At 32.2% G+C, this 15,899-nt stretch overlaps 1 protein-coding gene across 2 annotated transcripts; it reads left to right on the top strand.

The window, feature by feature from the left end:
• The first annotated feature begins 5,333 nt into the window (after positions 1-5,333).
• Positions 5,334-11,615, top strand: LOC131947303 (chromosome partition protein Smc-like). Of its 2 annotated transcripts, XM_059308482.1 has the most exons (9): positions 5,335-5,396; positions 5,733-5,866; positions 8,309-8,407; positions 8,529-8,655; positions 8,874-8,990; positions 9,125-10,035; positions 10,263-10,367; positions 10,573-10,627; positions 10,910-11,615. In XM_059308482.1, exons 3-9 carry the CDS (start codon positions 8,309-8,311, stop codon positions 11,299-11,301), a joined length of 1,806 nt encoding a protein of 601 aa, XP_059164465.1. In that variant the 5' UTR covers positions 5,335-5,396; positions 5,733-5,866; the 3' UTR covers positions 11,302-11,615. The 2 variants fall into 2 exon arrangements, with proteins under 2 accessions (XP_059164466.1, XP_059164465.1); XM_059308483.1 differs by lacking the exon at positions 5,733-5,866 and having other exon boundaries at positions 5,334-5,396.
• Positions 11,616-15,899: the final 4,284 nt, after the last annotated feature.

The following is a 15,899-nucleotide window of genomic DNA, read 5'->3' as shown; positions in this document are numbered from 1 at the left end:
GAACATGCATAATATATATATATATATATATATATATATATATATATATATATATATATATATATATATATATATATATATATATATAAAATATGGTCTATTTATTGTCAGACTTGTGTATAGTCTATTTATGTGTGCGTGTTTGCGTAGGTGTTAATTCACATACACTGTTACTGACTAGAATCACAAGAGCGGTTTTTGTTTCGAGAATAACTGTAATTTATTTAATTTTTACCTTGAAACAAAACAAAAGTTATTGTCAGTATCTTTCAAAATATTTACAAATTCATAACATGAATTAATTTTTTAAAATATATCTCACACATATTTAAGTTATCAAGTGAACTTATTCCAATTTTTTAATAGATAATTTTGTTTGTCCGAAAACGCGGATTTCTATTTCATAGTTTACTCACAAAAAGCTAGGTTTTGTTTCTAACATTTACAATGAAACACATATACATAGAAACAAAAGATTTTTAAAAACAGATGTATCTCATATGTTTTGTGTGGTCACGTACAACATAATAATTGGTGATCAAATTGAAATAGTTGGAACTGTATAATGATGACTAAAAAACAACAACATACAAACCATTACATTTTTATGGACATGTAGTAAGTTGTTAGCATGTGCTTAACATGGTGGTTACATATTATATTGATTTAAGAATTTCCCATCCACCATGTTTTGTGTTGTACTTCTATAAACTAACGATAGTAAAACTACTGTAGCAGGATAAATATGCGTCTTGATCAGCTTTAAACACTTCAAGGTAAAGTTCTTGACCTTTCTTCATGTCAACAACCACTGACCCTGCAGCGCTAGTGTGGGCACATTTTACTTCCATAGCGTTAAACCATATCGCATTAGTCCTCACACCAACTCCAATCTGTTTATCTTCACTTTCATGTAGTATTACATATGCAAGATATAAACCATCATGTGGTGATACAAATGTTCCTGTTGTTTGATTAAAATGTTGACCGTTATATTCACATACGTCATGAAAGGATGAAATAATTGATTTAGCACTGACAGGTGTTGAATGAGCAAGCACCAAATGACAAGCATATCTGTTACATACACGTGACTCTGTTGATTAGAAAACATATGTATGATTTAAGTAAAAGTTTTATTTCACGAATGCAATGACTATATAATCCAGAATATTTGTGAAATGTCGTATCGTAAGTTTATGATAATAACCCTAAACGTAAACTTATTATATGTGTTTTATATGTAGTTCAAAATGTAAGGTAAAATGACTAACCCAAATAAAACATTTTTTTAAAATTGTGTATAATTATCTATTATGTTTACATAATTTGTCTAAGACCACAAATTAAACCACTAGATCCACTAGATTAATACGGTCCTATATTTTAGTGGTGTTAGTTTATCGTTTCCTAAGCATTAAAACTACGAGTGTAGTAGGGAAATTAATACGTCACCAAAGGCATAACAAATATAATGGGTTTTGTTATAAACATACATTACGTATTTGTTCAATTATATATTAATTATATAAGGTTTATCTATCGAAACAAGAATTTATAGAATTAAAGCTATTCATTTGTAATTATGAAAATTAAGTAAAACCGATTACAAGATCTGCACCGTCAACCCAATTTATACTTATTTCACGTTACAGTAAACAATTGTATATTAAGATGTTGCAAAAGTTAAAATTTAAAAGTTTTCAAGTACTATTTTATTTTAGATTTAATTCCTGCCTTAAATGTGGCATTGTCTTAAACATAGAACAATAAAGTGATGACGTGACTTGGAATTAATTAATTAATTTTATAGTTAATTTTAATCTGCAGCTCTGTAAATGTCTTACAGTACTGTGGTAGACCGCTGTAGGTCGACCCCCGACATACCAGGTGGTGTAATGTACCAGGTGAGGAAACAAACACCTGACGGAAACCCACGGGTCTAGAGACTGGAACTATGGGTGAGTGAAATGTTCCATTCTTTATCACGTTATGGTCTGTCTGGCTAACGAACATCACGTTATGGTCTTTCTGGCTAACGAACGTCACGTTATGGTCTGTCTGGCTAACGAACATCACGTTATGGTCTGTCTGGCTAACGAACATCACGTTATGGTCTACTGGCTAACGAACATCACGTTATGATTTGTCTAGCTAAAAAACATCACGTTACGGTCTGTCTGGCTAAAGAACATCACGTTATGGTCTGTCTGGCTAACGAATATTACGTTATCATCGAGTACTTAACGTCAAATCTTTATTCATGTTAACTTTTCACCAGAAAAAAGTAGTATAGCCATTGAATCACCATTATTATACAGTTCGATTTTAAGGTTATTCTTTATTAAGGTTTTTTTTTCAATGGACACTTACCCATTAGATGAAAATCTTTGGACAACGTTAAGATAATATCTTCAATTTTGTCAAGCTTAAGAAAAATAGTTTTAATGATGTGAATTAATTAATTACATACAATTTCTGTAGATATAATTATGGGAAATGGTGATTTGCAAGAATATAAAATAATCTAAGAAAGCTTCTTCATAAAAATATTTACAAACAAAAAAAAAGTTGTCTAAAAACAAAGTGTTATTGAAATTGCTTTTATTATAAACTAATTATAAACATACTTTATGAAATCGATCTTCCTTAGTTTCCAAGTTCTGGTTAAAGATTTGAATCAGTTTGTCAATAGGTATCAACCTTTGTTGTAGGAGTTTGTACATCACACTGTGCTAAAGAGATTACTACAAATTTGACTATTTCTATTGCAACTAAAAGTGCAGACTTTAAAAAGTGCATTGAAATGATTTCCAAAATAAAAAGGTTTACTGGTAGAAAAACTAATTAACTGACTTTTAATTACATGTTACTACTTGATGATAAAATCTGGAGTAAGTAAACGTTCAAACGGCGGCCATTTTGAAAAAAACATCCTTTTCTGGAGTTTTAAAATTTCATAAACTAACATAAATATCGGCTATACAAACATTGATCCTGCTTGTACTAACGCTAATAGAGTCAGCTGGCTAGTTTTTGTAACAGAAATCACTCTAGAAATATTTTTTTTTTAATTTTCTAAATTTGGTGTGACGAAATTCCAAGGGAAATAATGCTAAATTCAATGGAATTTCACCAAATTTTTTTTTGAAAATTTGAAAAAAATATGTCTAGCTGTTTTTCGGTAACAAAAATTAGCCAGCTGGCTCTATTGGTGTTAGTTTAAGAAGGATCAATGATTATATGGGCGGTTTATATGTTACTTTAGGAAATTTTAGAACTCCACATCGGTAGTTTTTTCCAAGATGGCCGCCGTTTCCATGGCAACCATATTTTCAGAAGAGTCCCTGGTACATCCAAATATTTTTCCTTAAGTACCCTAACTTATACATGCGCAAATAAATGTAAAAGGCTTTTTAATTAAAAAGTTTTTTTCCCCGTTTTTTTCGTGTGAGTGAGCTAAACCAAATATTGTGTGTGTGAGCTAAACCAAATCTTGTGTGTGTGAGCTAAACCAAATCTTGTGTGTGTGAGCTAAAACAAATCTTGTGTATTTGAGCTAAACCAAATATTGTGTGTGTGAGCTAAACCAAATCTTGTGAGTGTGAGGTAAACCAAATCTTGTGTGTGTGAGATAAACCAAATCTTGTGTGAGTGAGCTAAACCGAATATTGTGTGTGTGAGCTAAACCAAATCTTGTGTGTGTGAGCTAAACCAAATCGTGTGTGTGTGAGCTAAACCAAATCTTGTGTGTGTGAGCTAAACCAAATCTTGTGTGTGTGAGCTAAACCAAATCTTGTGTGAGTGAACTAAACCAAATCTTGTATCCACGCAAGCGGTGACACACATATGTTGTTATACTGTAAGCAATGATTAGGTGCAGTATTCTAGACGGAGATATAAGCAATGTTTGTATACATGTTTGTGTACCTGTTTGTGTACATGTTTGTGTACATATTTGTTTAAATGTTTGTGTACCTGTTTGTGTACATGTTTGTGTACATATTTGTTTAAATGTTTGTGTACCTGTTGGTGTACATGTTTGCGTATCTGTTTGTGTACACGTTTGTGTACATGTTTGTGTACATATTTGTGTACATATTTGTGTATATATTTGTGTACATGTTTCAGTACATGTTTGTGTACATGTTTGTGTACATTTTTATGTACATGTTTGTGTACATGTTTGTGTACATGTTTGCGTACATGCTTGTGTACATGTTAGTGTACATGTTTGTGTACATGTTTTGGACATGTTTGTGTACATGTTTGTGTACATGTTTGCGTACATGTTTGAGTACATGTTTGTGTGCCTGTTTGTGTACATGTTTGTGTAAATGTTTGTGTACATGTATATAATGTGTGCAAGATTTGTGTATGACATTCCAATTCCTGTACCAGGCTAGTGTAGGTAAGTTCTGTTCTGTGTACTTTTATATAGCCACTAAATCTTAGTTTGTGTACAAGTTTGAAATTTAGAATCGCCTGTGTTTGTGTACATATTGCAGAAATAATACAACTGTCTTTAGTGTTAATGAGCGTGTGTTTTATTTAGTCTTATGTTCTGTAACCCGTTTGAGTTTGTCTTTACGTTGTGTGACCCATTTAATTATCTGCTACGGCGTATCACTGTGTTCACAAAAGTGACATATTATGAAAAAAGTGTTACATTATGTGAGACATTTAAAACATAACTTTCACGGTTTACATACACACTAGTAGCTGTAGGAATTACCAAGGATAGACACACCTCGGACGTAAAAAAAATATTACGACTTTAATACCATCAGGCTTCCATGCCATGTGTCATCTACATTTGTTGTTATCTTTGTTCTGCAAATTTATCTCTGGGTAAGTCTCACGTTTATAGCAGAGTATTAGTCAGGCATATGTACAAGTGGGCTGGGGGCAGTACCCTCAAAAATTTCCCCCTGAAGAAAAGTATACCCCCAACACCCCACCACCTGTCACACACCGATGGTCGAAATTTACAAAAATAAGTTTTATATAGAAAGTATGTATGTACGTTAACCTGTGCCCCCGCCCCCACCCCAAGAATTTTCAGAAATAAATTTGAGATTTTTTATGATTTTTTAATGATTTTTTATACACTTTTGTACAAAATATATCTTACATAGTTGTACATTTTCTATGTAACTAGAAAGTGTATGCAATTTAAACTTGTTTCACTATGATAAAGGTGTTTGTTACTATAGGAATGTCAAATTTAGGTTAAAACCATCTGCAGCTAACAAATGAGCAAACAATCTAATAATGTGTCTACCGGGAAAACCCACTGTTATAAAAATATCTTTGTTCCCTCAATAAAGATGGCGGAAACCCAAGAGATGAACTAGACTGCTGTCTTGCATAGAACTAAAACACAGTTAAATCAGGTAAACTCACAATATATATTGGTCTTTAGTCATAAAGAAAATCAGTTTAACATCTTTATAACTTCAAAATGATGTAGAATTTAACAAATGTATTGAATAAATACTTATTAATAAGCTTAACAGTATATATAAGAAATAAAGTAAAGCATTAAGATTATTAAAGTAACCAAAGTAAAGTTATTTACAACAAGTTTGTGTTTTTTTTTATAACCAGATACAAATACTTTCGATTGTATGTCTATTATTTGTTTATCGCATATTAATTTATTCAAAGTATTTTGATTTTTTTGACTGGTAGTCGTTCAACTAGCACTAACATTTTCTTGAAACTTTAAGCAACTATTTGGCTGTTGTGAAACAGAAAGTGATATAAGGGAAATCCCGGTGTTGTTAAGCGGACTTGGTGTAACAAATTAAATAACAAAAGGGACATAACTGTTTCTGCTCTTGTTGTCTAGCCCACTATAAAGGTAACAAGTACCTGCAGTTTTTACCTTTCACAACTAAAGGTCATATTTTATGTTTGATTTTGCCTGACCAATGTGTTCCGGACAGATTTATCCATTAGGCATATTGGGCACTGAGCCTACGAACTTTTAGGGCCTATGAGTTTTTAACACAAAAATAATTAGCGAAAATATAAATATAAAGTAATGAATTTTTCGACTCAAGAAATCTTGAAATTATATCCGCCTAAAGGCAACAATTAACACAGCTATTAAAGGATCTGGAATACGGGTCGTGGCCGAAAGTGCTAATGGAGGTGAGCGAGTTGACAAGAATCCTTCCATCATGTTGTTGACATGGAATAAAAACGTGCCCTTTTAGATTTAGCAAACAAAGCAACCGTAAAATAAAAATAATAAAAAATAAAAACTTAACTCTTAACAGACTAAGGGTTTTTAGTGATATTTTCAGTAGCCGGCAGTATGCTTGCTTCTTTTGACCATAAGTAAAGTTAGAACATCAGCACACACATGTGTTATATATCATTGTGTAGGTTTTTTCGATTTGCCTTTAATATCAGAGAAGGGATTTAGGTGTTAACTGTTGGTCTTAGTTTTGTAGCCTAAAATCTGATGGTTTAGTTTTTAAAAAACAAAAAAAAACTTAAAATCAACAGTCCCTAAGAAGAAAAAAAATTAATTGATAAGAGCTATAGGGTTTATTTGTATATTTTATTGTACAACAACCATATATGTACAATTATGACAATTTTGAATGCGCGGAGTCTAGAAATGGATTTTTCACAAATTAAATGACATTATGATCTTTTTACACAAATTGGTCCTTCAGCAAACACTTTTTACACTACAAGTAGCAAACATAGGTTAGCATGGAATCAAACATACACACAAGTAAATCTAAAAAAAAGATCAAACTGAAATATCTGCAGTACTTCTAATTAAATTAAAAATAGATGCTTTTTTGATCTTCAATTGATAAATAATGTGAACATATGTGATAACTACACAAACAATTTCCTTCTTTTTGTAAACTATATAGTACCGCATACACTTATCGACACTTAACTTTTATTCTTTTAATTTTTTATTAATCAATACAATAACAATTTAAAAACTTTATGCTAATCTGATATACTATGCATGGTTTATAGAATGGTTGGAAAATAATGGTGGATTATAATCTAAAGAAACAGGATGGATAAGTGAAATATTATCTAACTCTCAAACCAACTGATGAAGAGTGTAATTGGCAATACTTTGTTGGAATTTTTATTTCTAAGATATCTGGATTCTTTTCTCAATAATCTTGAAACTAAATATAGAAATAAAATCTATTCAGAATAATTTAGAATTAATGCTATAAAAGTTCCAAATCCAGTGAACTTGAAAAATAATTTGTTGAGTTTACGGCTACATTTATTTTTATTTTCATCAAGCCTAAGTTATAACCGGATGTTTCACTTTCGTAAGACAAATATTGATTGGCTGTACAGGAACTCCGTGATCGCTAACTATTTGTTAACAAAATTTGGCAGATTATGTTTTTAAATAACAATGCAAATTTGAACACCATGACCCAGTGTTCCTTTTTTCGCTTACAATGTGTACAATAAAATTTATTGCAGCATATATATAGCTGGATGCCATAGTTTATATCGCCATTACACGTGAAAACCAAATTGTTTTGATTTTTTAAATTTTTTATTAAGTTACCAGAAATATTGAAAACATCAAATAGGCCTACATCCAATCTTTAGTATTGTTAAAGTCCGTAAAAAACAGACAGCCAGGGTTTTATAACCATATTAATTGTAACTACTTCATACATGATTTTTAAATTTTTTAATGGGCCTCTCGAATAATTTCGCTCGCGTACATTACGTCTATTAGAGTTTAATGCATAAAATGTCAAGGAAATCTTTAAATTGGCACTCAATATATTAGCGTGGAAGAGTGGCCAATGTTGAAAAGTTATATCTGATGTAAATTTGTGAATGTTTATGTTTGCTTCAAAATAAGTGTTTGACAATGGAAAATAAATACCATTTAATGGAACAACATCAGGTTCATACACATTTCAGCGAATGGGGTTGTCTTGCAAATTGTTTTGATTTTTAAAATTGTCTTGTGAAAAAGAACAAATTAGTGAGTGACCCTAACTTTAGAACGCTAATGAAGTAGATTTATGTTGGTTTCTAGCTACGTTTTTCAAGCATACAGTTACCCTGGTATCTCAGTATCTTGCCTCAGCAACAAATAATGAAATAATCTGAAACTTGACATTTCCAAGAAAAAAATGAAAATAATTAATCGATGTTAAGTAATTATTAAAAACATGAACCAACAATACAAATCGTGACGAAATAATACTAACAAAAAAGCAACCTAACAATATTGTTAGTGAAATTACTTTAATGCATTAAGCTTATATATGTTTAATTTCAGATGCGGCCAAAAATTCAAGTCAAGCTTGTTACTGAGCACATGAGATATTTGGAGGAAAAGATTCAAGTTTTAGAACCTGCTATTTCAGTGATCAAAAAGGTATGCAATCGTTAATGAATACGTTGTACCTTCTATTGTTATATTCACTATTCACAAGACTTACATCATAAATAGTAGAAAAGTTGTTTTTTAACTAGACATGTGTGTTTAATATCATCAGGCATTAGAAAAAAGTCAGTCTTGGATAGAAGATAAAAATGACAACCCGTCTATCACCTACATCGAGTTATGCCAGGAACTTGATTCAGCGACAACGGCCATGTTGGGTGCAGCGTCACAAGTCATGCGTAAATATATTTTCTTTATAGTGCTTTATTGTATATTGAACACGCAAGTAATTATATATTACACTCTAATTACCATTTTCAAAATAAATTAAAACAGTTGTAAATGTAGATAGTTAATTAGGTGCTATTTTCCAAATAAATAGAACATTATCCAACACAAATGAAAAGTTTTAAATATTTCAGACACTTTAAATACATAATTGATTTGTATCAACCAGATGAGTATCAACATAACGAAGACGTCGAGGACAGAACGCCATATTTACCTCAGTCTAGACAACAATCTACAGCAACAGAAAAACTCGACCTAAGTGAATCAAAACAAAAACAAACTGGTATTAACGATTACATTTTATATAAAATATGTCTTTAAACGTTAAAAGTTACGATGCTTAATTAAATTTCATCAAGGGATAAGTATATTTAAACAATAATAATACTTTGCATACATAAATTTACTATATCATAGAAATATTGAGTCGACTTGAGCAGATAGAGACAGCCATATCTTCTCTACAAGACGTCAGTCGACTTGAGCAGATAGAGACAGCCATATCTTCTCTACAAGACGTCAGTCGACTTGAGCAGATAGAGAGAGCCATATCTTCTCTACAAGACGTCAGTCGACTTGAGCAGATAGAGACAGCCATATCTTCTCTACAAGACGTCAGTCGACTTGAGCAGATAGAGACAGTCATATCTTCTCTACAAGACGTCAGTCGACTTGAGCAGATAGAGACAGCCATATCTTCTCTACAAGACGTCAGTCGACTTGAGCAGATAGAGACAGCCATATCTTCTCTACAAGACGTCAGTCGACTTGAGCAGATAGAGACAGCCATATCTTCTCTACAAGACGTCAGTCGACTTGAGCAGATAGAGACAGCCATATCTTCTCTACAAGACGTCAGTCGACTTGAGCAGATAGAGACAGCCATATTGTCTCTACAAGACGCCAATGACAAGTCTACAGATGACATATCAGAAATAAAACAATGGAGAGACAACTTTGTATCAGAACAGAGTGACATGTGGTTAAACATTGAACAACTGACTAAAAAACAAAAGCGGAATTTTAAAAATATAATAAAACAAATGAGTGAACAAGATAACAAAATAAAGGAGCTGAACAAAGAAATAGAAAGTTTAAAAGAAAAAGAAACCAAGTCAAACAAAACACTAGAGAAACTGTCTCTAGATATGAAAGAATATGAAAACAATGCACACAAAATAAATAAAGAGATGCAAGATCACACAGACAAAATAGACAGTATAGCACAAGAAATTGAAAGACATTCTGATCAGATCGTTTCTTTACAAAAAGATAATAATAAAATCATGGTAGATTCGTCCACCAAACTTGAAAAGGTGCAATCAAAGGTAGGTAAAGAGTTAAAAGGCTAATTAATTGGGTATACCATTTTACACGTACTTGCCTGTTTACTTCCTCCAAATTGTAGTGACATGTTTTCAAAATCAGCTAGTAAATTTCTCCAACAACAATACTTTCGAATTTGAAGCTAATTTGAAGGCACACCACACGTTGGCCTATAAGCCTGCAAACTCATATGCAATAGAAATAGTCAAATTTGTTATAATCCATTCAGCACAATGTGATGTATAAACTCCTACAACAAAGATTGATGCCCATTGACAAATTGATTCAAATCTTTAACCAGAACTTGCAAACAGGGGGAGAAAGATTACAGAAGGTATGTAATAAATGTATTAAAATGTAATAATTTAATTATGGTCTAAAAAGCTGAAAATAAACGATTTTCTTTTAACATATAATAACACACTACTATTTAAATAAATATAAAGAAAAGCGTGGATCACTGCGTCATTTCTTCGATATCTTTACTAATATTTAGGAAATTTACTTCATTTATTTTATTTAAACTTTTTTTTTTTTAGCTTAAAAATATTGAAAATACCATTTCAAAGCTGTCCAAAGAATTTCATTTAATCGGTAAGTTTTCTTGGAAAAAAATAATTAAAGATACTTCATTCAGACTTATCATAAAGCAATGGTGATTTAATGGTAAGTTTTTTTTTCTCGTGAAAAAGTACCAGATACAACGTATAGTTATCAACGATAACTAATCGGTACTCAGTTTATTACTTTTTCACAACTCTGATAAATATCTGTCAATCGGTATGTTAAATAGTAAACATACACATAATTGTGAACAGACACACAGACACTTGTGCAAAAGTTCATGATTAAACTCTAACATATACTTTCCAACAGAGACCCGTGTATGTCAGCCTTACATCTGTCACATTCAATTGCAAAACAACACAACAGTAACTACTGGATCAACTCTTTGTACGTTTAAAAAAGTTTGGGAACCTTACGGCAGCTATTTTAATAGAACCACAGGAAAACTTGTAGCACCAGATGATGGTTTCTATCTTGTGATTGTAACGCTGCAGGAATCGGAGGATAAACTGATTAAAATTGGTGTTTACGGGGATGACAGATTTTATAAGAACATTTTTGTCAAATCAGCCAACACATCTGCCGCTGGATCAACTATTGTTGACATGAAGAAAGGCCAAGAACTTTATTTTAAAGTCGGTCAAGCTGATGATGGAGCTAAGATACAAGGAGGAAGTGGATTTACTATACTTAGATTATAAATTTTATCATGCTTATGAAATAAATAGTTTATCGTTTATTTCACGCCACATCATTTTCGATTGTTTTTAATTATCCAATTTTCCTATATTCTATGCATGTGCATATCGTTTCAACAGGTAAGTTTCAATTTTTCTGGCAGACACATTATAGAGAAATCTGTGAACATACTGGATTATGATCTACACTTCATTTTTGAAAGCAAATGGTTTAACTTCTTTGTTTGGTTGCATTTTAGAATACATACAATTAAATGTACAAAGAGTTTGTGTTTGAGTGTTATAACATAAATTAATGTTAAGACAAATTAAAGTAGCTATGCTTCGCATGCAATTTAAAATGAACATTATACATTATAAAATAGTATGTCTTGTCAATTAAGTACATTTATGTAGCATAATAATTTTAACATGCTTGTCGCATACTGCTTGCAGCACCACTTTCTGTCGTAGTTTAATCATGTCAAGATTTAAAGATGTACATGAATAATATAATGGTCAAAACTTTAATCAAACAACATAATAGTTTATATAAGTATACGAGGAAGTAAAAATTGTCCAATTGATGAAATTAAACAGACTAGTTTTTTATTTGTTTCAGTTGTTGTTTTAAATGCTATAGAACCCTTTAGGATATGGGTTAGTACGAAAGTAATATATTAATATTTGTAGTGATAAACGCATACGTACGTTGCAAAATGTTATTTTAAGACGTTCTAATACTAAGAAAAAAGAAATAAAACAGGAGTGATTTCCCATAAATTTTAACGGTATATTCGTATATCACCATAAGTCGGAAGGCACTTGTTTTTAGGGTTAGGGTTAGGGTTAGGATTATATATTTCCATTACAAATAAAAATGTTAAATTTGCAAAATACAATTATATTTATCAAGTATAGAGTATAATGTATGATTGTCAAATCATTTTTTTTTATCCATTTTTAAATATTTTCTTATTTAAGACTTAATAAAATTACAAATATACATTCTTAATATTATATGCAGTAAAAGTAATGCTAGGTAGAGTTAGAAAAAAGTCATGTTATCTTCAATGTATAAAGTAAATAATCCTCTTCATACCTAGCGATCCATTAGGCAGACAAAGTAGAGCTCTTGTGTTTCTTGACCTCGGAATATGAACAGGGGCGGAACTACAGTGCCGCCAGACCCCGCAATGCGGGGGGGGGGGGGGGGACGCCATTTGGGGCCCACAGACGACCATAATAAAAAAAATATAGTTAAATTTAAAAAAAATTTTCTTGCATTTTTGACTTGATGGTTGGATTATCTTTATTCTATAGACACCACCCCACGCTCTTGTATATTCTTTTTCCCTTTGTTTTTAAACCAATGTGAAAGGCGAGTCAACTTTCTCCTACAATTAAACTTAGCAAAGATAAGCAAACATTCATACCACTTCGATGACTTATTTCCCTTTTTAAATAGTCAAATAGGGGTGCTCATGAGCTCCTTTTAATAGATTTTATACTAAACAAATTAAAAAGCAATAACTTCTCTTAATTTTTTTTTTATATAGTACTTACTAAAGAATGACATTGTATAAAAAGGAAATGTATTTAAAATTAATAATATAAATACAAAAAACATAAAAATAAACATAACACTAGACACCATTAATTATACAAAGCTTTCATGTTTTATATTCTTTTGACCGACTAGAGGTAAAGAGGGCTTATAACAGAGATAATTAAAACTGATTTTCACTAAACATAGGCCTACTAATTGACTTACATACATTACATGATGTAGTAATCTGTTTTATTTGAAAAAAATCATTTTCAAAATCCCGAACAGGCCAGTAATGAGTATCCTATGTTCGTATTTTCAGTTTGTATATATATATATATATATATATATATATATATATATATATATATATATATATATATATATATATATATATATATATATGGGGGGGGGCTAAAAAAAATTTGCGGGGTGGCCCTTTTTTTCTAGTTCCGCCACTGAATATGAAGTTTTAGTTAATGAGTTAGGTGGACACCCGAGTTAAACGAAATCAGGGACGCTGAACCTGCTGGATCCAGATTCTATCTTGAGACTTTCGAGTTAGCAGCCTTTTACTCTACCGCATAGCCACGTCGTTACCTCTTTAGTGTATGAAGTTTAAAATAAGCTGATAGCGAGAATGAACCCTTATGGTAATGATCAACTGATTTTTTATTTATTTTTTATTTTTGGTTTACCAATACAACAATAATTATTTCAGCTAAATTCTTAAAATAGTGAAACCGCTTCCTTTTTTGCAGGAAAGACCCTGATCCTGATTGTTGAACTTTAAAATATAGTTCTTGACCTTTCTTCAACGGAACTACAGTTGACCCGCAAGCAGAAATATTGTCAGCTTTAGCATAAATAGTTTTATGCTGTAGTTTTCTAACTTTTTTATGACGTCACACTCCGTTGACTCAAGCACATGGACACAAATTGTGTCTTCATGAATTCAACCCACTTATAATGATTATTATTACTAAATGAATAGTCAATTTAAGCTACAAAAGTGCTAATAGTTTTATTATTCACTATTTTATGTGTATTAACAGTTTATTTCACATATTAGAATAATTTAAGAAGCTATCTTTGGGTTACGTTTTTGCGACATCAGCAACTAAACATTAAATTGTACTTGGGTGCCAAGGAAAAAAAAAAAGTGCACAGGAAAGTGATGCTTCGCATAGCTGTCGTTGCTTCAAGCTCTAAATAAGGAAGGATGTTAATATAGTCTTCTCCTTTATATATAATGTACACTTTCGAACGTTACGGGCCAAGCGGCGGGTGAGGTAGAGTTCACCTGTTTCATTGACCTCGGTATATGGACAGAACGATGCTGAAAAACAGTGATCATGCTGCTGGGTACAATATAAAAAATTTAGCTTTGAAATAGCATTGTAAAATATGAGAAGAATATAAAAAACTAAATACAACAACAGGAAGTGAGGTGGTCGACCACTATCCTGGATACCACCAAAGATAGGTCTTCACAGTAACCATGACAATAATAACACTTACAATAGACGTACACCACGAGATCAATACAGTAGCGTTAAAATATGCTGACAAATATGCCCACTCCAGTGATGGTGAGTACCCACATCAGTGGCATTATACAGGCATCCAGTACTGACAACATAGTTATTAAGTACCAACAGCTTCAGCACTGAGTACCCACTTTAGTGACTCTGAGCACCTACAGATTTAGCACTAAGTACCCACTGGCTAGTGAAATCATATAATACGCGGCAATACAATTGGATTTTATTCAAAGATTTATAAGGATTTATTTACTTAACATTCTGATATAAATCAACGCCATTTATCTTGGCAAAAAAAAAGCGACGCACCCCTACCACTTTTTTTTTTATCGTTACACAATACGCTTGGTTTCTTTTCTAAATGTTATAAGAGCCATCTACCTACCAGTCCAGGGTAAATCCCTAACCCTAACCCACAGCAGTGATACTGAGCACCCACAGCTGAGTACTTATAACAATGTTATCGATTACCAACAGCCCCAGCGCTGAGTACCCAAACAGTGACACCAAGTACTCAATACACATGACTTCAGCACTCAGTACCCACTGCTTCAGCATTGAGTACCCACAACATTGTAGCTACAGCACTGGCATTGGGTATCAATAGCACTATTATTCGAGTGTAAGTGCAGTAGAACGTACCGAAAAAGCACATAGGCCTTCTACCAGAAGCAGAAACATTGGGTAACAACAACTAAGGCACCGAGTATGCTATTTTACTGTTTAGGTAGCGACGTACGAATCCATGATATTTATTTCAAGTTAATTCCATGTTTCCAGGCAAGATGGGTTAAATTAAAAGATGAAGTTGAGAGAACAGTAGCATTTAATTACAATGAACTAGTTGCGTGATTTTCTAGCAAAACTGGCTAGTGAAATCGTATATTACGCGTTAATACAATTGGTTTTTATTCTAAGATTTATAATGATTAATCTACTTACCATTCCGATATAAATCATCCCCATTTATCTTGGCAAAGAAGCGACGCACCCCTACCACTTTTTTTATCGTTATACAATACGCTTGGTTTCTTTTCTAAATGTTATAACAGTCATCTACCAGTCCAGGATAAATCATTCCGATTTAAGCCGACAGAATTGCACCCCCTCCTCTCCCATCTTAATGGTAAACGATCTTTCCAGGTCTCTGGTTCTTAAGAGTGTACTTCACGTTTACCCAAACTATGCAGAAAGCAGTTGAAAAAGACTTGTATCCATTTAATTTCTTAACTTTGACCGTTTACAATTCAAAACTTCAGCTTATTAAAATTGACTTTTACCGCTTTTTGTGCTTCCCTACTGTCGGCAGCGGACTACCCCTCCCGCTGCCCCTCTACATCAACTAGACCCATGGGTAGCCTACACTAAAGTAGACAGGTCAATGCTACTTCACTGATAGTAAACATACAGCTGTAGACTTGTTTTGTATTACGATTGTATACTAGTATAGAAATCAAACCAAACACTTGCGATAATATGAAAACCCACCAATCAAACAGCCACAACAAATAAAGCAATCACACTTAACT

This window comes from Physella acuta, unplaced genomic scaffold (genome assembly GCF_028476545.2).
Source record: "Physella acuta isolate Inbredline_101_S28 unplaced genomic scaffold, ASM2847654v3 ptg000592l, whole genome shotgun sequence".
NCBI lineage: Eukaryota > Metazoa > Mollusca > Gastropoda > Physidae > Physella > Physella acuta.
Note: the sequence above shows the minus strand (reverse complement) of the source record. Positions and strands in the feature narration are given on the sequence as shown.